At 48.7% G+C, this 9,501-nt stretch overlaps 1 protein-coding gene across 1 annotated transcript in view; it reads left to right on the plus strand.

Annotated features, from left to right (window-relative positions):
* Positions 1-4,394, plus strand: part of LOC140393652 (acidic mammalian chitinase-like) — a 31,640-nt gene extending 27,246 nt beyond the window's left edge. Inside the window, exons 10-13 of the mRNA XM_072479933.1 lie at positions 1,568-1,706; positions 3,086-3,172; positions 3,236-3,419; positions 4,172-4,394. Of these exons, the coding sequence (XP_072336034.1) occupies positions 1,568-1,706; positions 3,086-3,172; positions 3,236-3,405 (396 nt within the window). The 3' untranslated portion in view covers positions 3,406-3,419; positions 4,172-4,394. The remainder of the gene's footprint in view (positions 1-1,567; positions 1,707-3,085; positions 3,173-3,235; positions 3,420-4,171) is intronic.
* Positions 4,395-9,501: the final 5,107 nt, after the last annotated feature.

Raw genomic sequence — 9,501 nt, forward strand, 5'->3', positions numbered from 1 at the left:
TTTAACCACCATGTTTATTTCTAATTTAATCTCTAGTACAAGAAATTTGGGAGAAGTTCATATTTCTGTTAACTCATCTCTTTGTGGCCAAGAAATAGTCAATGACAGAACAGAGACATTTTTTGAAATGACTCACTTACAGCAACCTCAATGATATTTGGAATATCTGTTTTAATTGTCATTGCAGTAAATATTTTCACGTCCTCTGGTCTATGACAAAAGACAAACAAAAAAATATTCAAGCAAAGGGAGCGACAGAACTTTGGGAATTTTCACAATTTTAGAAACCACTTTTTGTATTCAGTTACGCAGTAAACCTTCACGGGATCACAGAATTTCTAAGGTGCAGAAGAAGGTAATTTGGCCCACTGCACTGACTCTGTGAATGAACAACTCACTGAGTGCCATTCTCCCTCCTTCTCCCCGTAATCCTGAACTTTGATCATTTACAGGTCATCTTTCAAATGCTCCAATTGAAGCTGCCTCCACCACACTCTCAGGCAGAGCGTTCCTGAGCCGAATCACTCGCTGTGTGAAGAGGTTTCCCTGCATGTTACTTTTGATTCTTTAAATAATCGCTTTAAATCTGATCATTCTTGATCCCTTTCTGCGTGTGAGGCTTCTCTACATCCAGACCCCTCATGATTTTGAACACAGCTCACAACAATCTTTGGGAAATCGGGAAAATCGTCACAGTTTCTCCAATCCATGTTCGTAATCTTTGTAACTAACGTTCCTCCTCCCTGAAACCAGACTTTTGCTCTGATGACTCTAATGACTTTGCGCACTTGCTAACATGCGGTGCCATGAACTGAAAGCAATACTTCAGCTAAGGCTGAACTAGTGGCTTATACAAATGTTATGTCCTGCGTTATTATTAATAAAGGCCAGGATGCTGAATGTGTTGATCACCAACCTCTCAAGCTGTCCTGCTGAATTCAATGACCTATGGAGGTCCATCTGAACCCCTATTGGAGATGGACCCTTTATTTTCCATTGTCTCTCCAAGTTCTTCCCGTAAAAATGAATGACTTCACATTTCTCTGCTTTGATCCTCACCTGCCACCTGTCCCCCCCCATTCCCCCAGCTTATCGATGGCCTTTCGAATGTCCTGCACAATCCTCCTCACAGTTCACAATGCTTTCAAGTTGGCACCATCTGCAAACTTTGAAATTGTGGCCTGCACGCCAAAACCTAGGTTATTAATGAGGAAAGGCAAGGGTCGCACTCTGACCCCGGGGAGCATAAATTATATTTGGGGTAGAATTTCTTGCGAAACAATAATTTGTGAATTTCCTCCCCGTGTGTGCGTGGGTTTCCTCCGGGTTCTCCGGTTTCCTCCCACAGCCCAAAGATGTGCAGGTTAGGTGGATTGGGCCATGATAAATTGCCCTTAGTGTCCAAAATTGCCCTTAGTGTTGGGTGGGGTTACTGGGTTATGGGGATAGGGTGGAGGTGTTGACCTTGGGTAGGGTACTCTTTCCAAGAGCCGGTGCAGACTCGATGGGCCGAATGGCCTCCTTCTGCACTGTAAATTCTATGAAAATTGTGAACAATGTCTTTCAGGCGGAGTGGCTGACGAAGAACAACTTTGGAGGAGCTATGGTGTGGACCCTCGCTATGGATGATTTCTCTGGTTCTTTCTGCAACCAAGGGCCGTATCCTCTCGTTAATGCGCTGCACACTGGACTTGGAATTTCTACAGGTAAATGTCAGGATTCTTTATACTTGAAGCTGATTATTCATTTCTGTCACAAAGTCAGCATGGACAGCAACTAATAATTAATATAACGGAGAAATGATTTGCTGTATATAAATATTTTTAGATTTCAACATTGTTAGTGGCTCAGAAATCTGATTGGTAGAATATTGCTAAACATCTACAAGCATGGGGCGGCCTGGTGGTGGCAGTGGTTAGCACTACTGCCTCACGCCGCTGTGGACCCAGGTTCGATCCCAGCCCCGGGTCCCTGTCCGTGTGGAGTTTGCACATTCTCCCTGTGTCTGCGTGCGTCTCACCGCCACAACCCAAAGATGTGCAGGGTAGGGGGATTGGCCGCGCTAAATTGTCCTTCAATTTGAAAAAAATATTTGGGTACCCTAAATTTATTTTAAAAATCATCTGCAAGCTTAAAATTCCTAAAACAGAATGAGGAACACAGGACAACAGTGAAACATGTTTCTGTGTTGTTACCACACAGTTCCTCTCTCTGTCTGTCTCATTCCTGACTCACCTGATGAAGGAGCTGTGCTCCGAAAGCTAGCAATTCGAAACAAGCCTGTGGGACTTTCACCTGGTGTTGTCAGACTTCTTACCAAGTCAGCACCTAGTTTGCACATCTGTAGTGTAGTTATTGTTTGTACATGCTAATAAGCCAGGAATCAATTCTAAGTCAATCCAACAAATAAATAACACAAACAGTCTAGCAACTCCCTCTCTGCCCAGCTAGCATGGAAAAGGGAAGTAAACATCTTCAGAGTATCAGCTTTCAAAAACTTGGACACGTAACAGGTAGAGTCACTGAAAAGAAAATCACATGGTGACCAAATGCTTCTTTGCAGTTGAAGGGTCCTGGTCCAAATTAGCTGCTGGTCCTTCATGTTTTTGCCTGGAAACTGTGGTTTTGATTCGGAACTCTCTTTTAAGAACTCTTGGTTTGCAGCAATAAGTTCTTCTGGTGGGTTTTTCAAATCACAAACAGCTCAGCTGTATTGGTTGCTGCATCCAGCGTGTATTGATAGCTAAATAATTTGTAGATGTGCTTTGTATTATTGTGTCATTTAAAAGGATAATGTTTTGTGATTCTAATTTTCAAGTTTTTTTTATCAGTGTTCAATAACATCTCCCACACATTTTGTGTGACCTGACTTATAATAAAACTATAATTAAATCAGAATTGGATATTTCACAAGAATTTCTCAGTAACTCTTATTGACCTGAATTTACAAGAAGTTTGTTCCTGACACCGTAGGGAATTAATTTCCACTGGAAGACTTTCAATGCAGCAACAGCCTTTGGCTTTACAAAGTTTATCTTCGGTTGCTGCTAACCGAAATGAGTTTGTGAATTTTATTTCCTTCCAGCTTGTGTTCCATCTAAAACGACACTGAAGCCAGCTGTCCCTCCGACTCAGGCTCCTAGTGGTGGCGGCGGAGGTGGAGGCGGTGGTGGTGGTGGAGGCGGTGGTGGAGGTGGTGGAGGTGGTGGTGGTGGTGGCAGCGGTGGTGGTGGAGGTGGAGGTGGTGGTGGCAGCGGGTTCTGCGCTGGCAAAGCTAACGGTACCTACCCTGATCCAAAAGACAAGAGCAAGTTTTATCAATGTGCCAATGGAAGAACCTACGTGGAAAGTTGTGCTTCTGGATTAGTCTTTGATTCTTCCTGTGAATGTTGCAACTGGGCGTAATGAGAAAGCAGAAGGTAGGCTTGCTTAATAACCCAAATAACAATTCAAAACAGGTATTCTGTGGAAAACAGTAATATTGAGGTTGTGTAAAATACCAATGTAGACTTTATTACAAATGTTACAAATCCTGAAGTAATGTTTCAAGAGATAAAAATATACAGGTAAACTTTAATCAATCCAGTTTGCTGGGTGTAGATTTGAGCAAACCCTGACAATTCATGTGTCAAATAAACGTAGGTTCATTTTCCCAGAGTCAATGGGGTTGAAATGGATGGTATGCCCTTGCTTTGGTGTGATTCTTATTGGTTTATGGGATGTGGTGTTGTTCTCATGAACACCTCTTATTGCCCAGCCCTAATTACCCTTGATTAGCCGCCATCTTGAACCACTGCAGTCCTTACGGCAACGCTCTGACATCACAGACATCTGCAATGACACGTTCACTAAACAAGGGTGTTGAGTTTTATTTCAGCCCAAGCTGCTTTTCCATATATGTCCCAGAAACTGGTTGTGGAATTGGGGAATTCTGTGTGTGTGTGTGCGTGCGTGTGTGTGTGTGTGCGTGCGTGTGCGTGTGTGCGTGTGTATGTGGTCAGTTCTGTTGGGTGAAGATGTGTCACTGGGGAAGGAGAAAGGTGAGGAAACAGGATTAGAATTATAATTATCAAATAAACCCAATATAGAAATTGTTTTTTTAATGCAGCTGATGTGATATTGAAACTTACTGTTGAATAAGAGAACACTAAAATACTCTTTCTTTTTCCAGCCGCCATCAATCTTGGTCGGGCACCAGTGAAGCTGTAACTGGTTTCAGTTTAATTACTGAAGTGACTACTTTGTGGGTGAAGACCATTAATGCCCCACATCGAATTTTCTCAACTGAAAATATACATTTTAGTTTAAACAGCAAAATAAAATCATTGACTCATTAAGAAAATGATTTCTTGGTCTTTTTCCATCAATGAAATCAATAAAATCAGCTGAAAGAATTGACCTGAATGAATTCAATTCCAATGTAACAGTTCAAGACAGAAACATTCATCTGAAACTTTGACACAGACTCGAAGCACAGCTCCCCAATATCTACAGACTCGAAGCACAGCTCCCCAATATCTACAGACTCGAAGCACAGGTCCCCAATATCTACAGACTCGAAGCACAGCTCCCCAATATCTACAGACTCAAGGCACAGCTCCCCAATATCTACAGACTCAAGGCACAGCTCCCCAATATCTACAGACTCAAGGCACAGCTCCCCAATATCTACAGACTCAAGGCACAGCTCCCCAATATCTACAGTCATTCCGGCACCTCACAGGGAAGCATTTCTGTGTTCAACACCGGAAGGAAAGTGAAATTAACCGAGTTTTTGTCTCCCGCATCTGACCAACATTGTAATCACCAGAGAAAATTAAATTCCGATTCTCCCTTCTGGGCACCACCGACTCCGGCGTCAAAGGCCGGATTGGCGCCACCCCCGCTGACTTACCTGCCAGGTCCCGCCATGTGGGAGCATGCGTAACCCATGGTGGCGGGACTGGCCAAAAACAGCCGCTTGGCCCATCGGAGCCCGGAGAATTGTGGGGGGGGAGGGGGGGGGTGGGCACTGCCAATGACCCTCAACCGGCGTGGCGTGACTTCCGCACCGCCCGGAAAACGGCGCTGGAGAATACGGCAGCCGGCTTTGGGGTGGCGGGGCGGGATTCACGCCCCCCCCCGGGGATTCTGGAATGGTAGAGAAATTTTAAATCGCAGTTCAGTTCTGATGTGAAAACACTGTGTGCAGTTCGAGTCCTACTTTCCTGTGGGTATATTTTGTTTCTTATTCTTTTTTGATGTGAATGTCGTTGGCAAGAAGACTTGTTGTCCATCCCAAACCACACACGACAAGGTGGTGGTGAGCAAGTCTTTTCCACGCGATGGAGGTGCACACACAATGCAGTTAGGGAGGGTGATTCAGTGAAATGAAATGAAAATCGCTTATTGTCACAAGTAGGCTTCAAATGAAGTTACTGTGAAAAGCCCCTAGTCGCCACATTCCGCCGCCTGTTCGGGGAGGCTGGTACGGGAATTGAACCGTGCTGCTGGCCTGCCTTGGTCTGCTTTGAAAGCCAGCGATTTAGCCCTGTGCTAAACAGCCCTCATATGGTTATGAAGTGATTATGAAGGAACAGAAATGTGGTTCCATGTGATGAGGCTGTGCGAATTGGAGAGGAACCTGCAGGAGTTCCCGCCCCCGCCGAATATCCGGTGGTGGAGAATTTGGCAACCGGCGGGGGCGGGATTCACGCCAGCCCCCGGCAATTCTTCGACCCGGCGGGGGGTCGGAGAATCTCGCCCTTTTTTTTTTGCAAAGTGTGCCGGATTACCTTGCTGTGTAGTTTGCAAGCTGCACACTTGAAATTCCACTCAATAACACTCATAGAATCCCCACAGTGCAGAGCCAGGCCATTCAGCCCATCGAGTCTGCACAGACCCTCCGAAAGAACACCCCACCTAGGTCCACTCCCCCGCCCTATCCCCGTAACCCTGTAACACCACCTAAACTTTGGACACCAAGGGGCAATTTAGCACGGCCAATCCACATAACCTGCACATCTTTGGACTATCGGAGGAAACCAGAGCACCCGGAGGAAACACGTGCGGACACGGGGAAAACTCCACACACACAGTCTCCCGAGTCTGGAATTGCCCCTGGGTCCTTGGTGCTGTGTGGCTTCCCTATAGCTTTACTAATTACCTGCTGCACTTGCAAACTAATCTTTTGTAATTCATGCACTAGGACAGGGTTTTTCAAAGTGTGGGTTGCGATCCGCAGGTAGGTCGCGGACGGTATTGGGAGGGCTGCGGAGCGATCCGCAGATGGGTCGCGGACGGTATTGGGAGGGCTGCGGAGCGATCCGCAGGTGGGTCGCGGACGGTATTGGGGGGGCTACGGAGCGATCCACAGGTGGGTCGCGGACGGTATTGGGGGGCTGCGGAGCGATCCGCAGGTGGGTCACGGACGGTATTGGGGGGGCTACGGAGCGATCCACAGGTGGGTCGCGGACGGTATTGGGGGGCTGCAGAGCGATCCGCAGGTGGGTCGCGGATGGTATTGGGAGGAATGCGGAGCGATCCGCAGGTAGGTCTTGGACGGTATTGGGAGGGCTGCAGAGCGATCCGCAGGTGGGTCGCGGACGGTATTGGGGGGGCTGCGGAGCGATCCGCAGGTGGGTCGCGGACGGTATTGGGGGGCTGCGGAGCGATCCGCAGGTGCGTAGCGGACAGTATTGGGGGGGCTACGGAGCGATCCGCAGGTGGGTCGCGGACGGTATTGGGGGGGCTGCGGAGCGATCCGCAGGTGGGTCGCGGACGGTATTGGGGGGCTGCGGAGCGATCCGCAGGTGGGTCGCGGACGGTATTGGGGGGGCTGCGGAGCGATCCGCAGGTGGGTCGCGGACGGTATTGGGGGGGCTACGGAGCGAGCGCAGGTGGGTCGCGGACGGTATTGGGAGGAATGCGGAGCAATCCGCAGGTGGGTCGCGGACGGTATTGGGGGGGCTGCAGAGCGATCCGCAGGTGGATCGCGGACGGTATTGGGGGGGCTGCGGAGCGATCGCAGGTGGGTCGCGGACGGTATTGGGAGGAATGCGGAGCGATCCGCAGGTGGGTCACGGACGGTATTGGGAGGGCTGTGGGTTGCGATCCGCAGGTGGGTCGCGGACGGTATTGGGAGGGCTGTGGAGCGATCCGCAGGTGGGTCGCGGACGGTATTGGGGGGGCTGCGGAGCGATCCGCAGGTGGGTCGCGGACGGTATTGGGAGGGCTGTGGAGCGATCTGCAGGTGGGTCGCGGACGGTATTGGGGGGGCTGCGGAGCGATCCGCAGGTGGGTCGCGGACGGTATTGGGAGGGCTGCGGAGCGATCGCAGGTGGGTCGCGGACGGTATTGGGGGGGCTGCGGAGCGATCGCAGGTGGGTCGCGGACGGTCTTGGGGGGGGCTGCAGAGCGATCGCAGGTGGGTCGCGGACGGTATTGGGAGGAATGCGGAGCGATCCGCAGGTGGGTCGCGGACGGTATTGGGGGGCTGTGGAGCGATCCGCAGGTGGGTCACGGACGGTATTGGGGGGCTGCGGAGCGATCCGCAGATGGGTCGCGGACGGTATTGGGGGGCTGCGGAGCGATCCGCAGGTGGGTCGCAGACGGTATTGGGGGGCTGCGGAGCGATCAATGGCACCATTCCCACAGTGGAGCCAATCGTGGGAGAAGTGGCCAATGCTGCCTTTTACATTGAGAATGGAGGCTCCTGCCACCTTTTAAATTAAAATAAATGAGGCTGTGAGGAGTCTTCCAGCCAGAAGAGGCAGCAGGTGGCAGGTCACATGCCCTGCATGTTCACCTGCTGTCAAGTGCCCTCCACGTACAGGCTTTTGGTGCCAACTCACAGAGCAGAGTTGCTTCCATCTTCCAGCTGCTGGCAAGGGGATTGTGATGATGGATCATTCTGTTCAAAGTAAGAGACAGCCAGAGACTCAAATAGGCAGTGTAGGTATTGGACAGGATCTCACCACAGAACCTGCTGGAGAGAGCTGCCCAGCAGAGTCCAGGGCAGGACACAGCAGTGACAGTGTTGACTCTGTCCAGAACTCAAGGTCCTTTGGCTAACAGCCCACATGGAAGAAAGTTAACTTGGGGACAAAGCAGTATAAAGATGATTTCTTGAGGTATGGTTTTGTCAATGCAAAGCCCATGTGTGTTATATGCAGGGAAGTACTGGCAAATGAGAGAAGTTTCAGATTTTGAAAGAGAAGTGGTAGGTGAAAAATTCCTTTTGAGGTTGATACCCCAGAGTCAGTTATTAACTTACAGCTGACTCCAAATTAAAAGACTACACTGCTGTAGATGACCTGTGATACCACATTAAAAACACACCAAAAGCCCATGAGGGTGTCAGCTTCTGGAGTAGCATCTCCCAAGAGTATCTTGTGCTGAGTAAAACAAGCATTTTGTTGCTATTGCCCTTCAAGATGGCCGACATATATGAGGTTGGATTTTCCATTTTCAAAAGATGAAGACGGCACAAAGGAACTGGCTGGTCTGCCCTGATGTGGGCATTGCCCCCCCCCCTACACTCCATTTGCCAAATCTTTGCACTCACGCAACCTACTTATATTGTTTTGTATCCACCTTATGTCCTCTTCACAACTTACTTTCCGACCTACCTTTGTGTCATCAGCACATTTGGCAACCATCCTATCATCCCTTCATCCAGGTCATTTATATAAATTGGAAACATCTGAGGTCCGAGCGCTGATCCCTATGGCACACCACTCGCTACATTTGCCAGCCTGAAGAAGACTCATTTATGCCTACTCTCTGCATCTTGTTTTCCAGCCAACCTATTACCCATGCCAATATGTTACGCTAACACATGAGCTTTTGTTTTCTGCAATATCCTTTGATGTGGTACTTGACCAAATGCTTCCTGGAATTGTAAGCACAGTACATCCACCGATGCACCCACTGGTTCTCCTTAATCCTCAGCACATGTTTCTTCCACAAAGAACTCCAAGAAGTTGGTCAAACATTATTTCCCTTTCCCAAAATCATCTCGACGACCTGATTACCTTCAACTTACCCAAGTGCCCTGTTGCAGCTTACTTAAAATAGCTGCTAACATCTTCCCTGTGACGGATGTTAAGCAATCTGGCCTGCAGTTTCCTGCTTTCTATATCCCCCCGTTTTTGAACAGCGGAGTTATATTTACGATCTTCAAATCCAATAGGACCTTCCCCAAATCCAGAGAGTTCCAGAAAATTAAAACCAATACATCAACTATCTCACCAGCCACTTCAGTTAAGACCACAGGATGAAATCCGTCAGGACCCAAGTGCTTTTGCAATGTGTTGAAACACAGTCAAACATGACGGCAACCAGCAGGAGACTCCTTCCTACCTGGGCTTGATGCATCGAACATTCCCGCTCGACCTGATCCCACATTTAAAGAACTTGGCCCTTCGATCCGCCCCACCAATTTCTGAGCCTGCTTTTAATCCAAGAACATGTTTGGGGTTACAATGATCTGGATGACATTGTCGAGATAAATTGTTCCTT

Source organism: Scyliorhinus torazame, chromosome 17, assembly GCF_047496885.1.
Source record: "Scyliorhinus torazame isolate Kashiwa2021f chromosome 17, sScyTor2.1, whole genome shotgun sequence".
In the NCBI taxonomy this organism is placed as follows: Eukaryota; Metazoa; Chordata; class Chondrichthyes; order Carcharhiniformes; family Scyliorhinidae; genus Scyliorhinus; species Scyliorhinus torazame.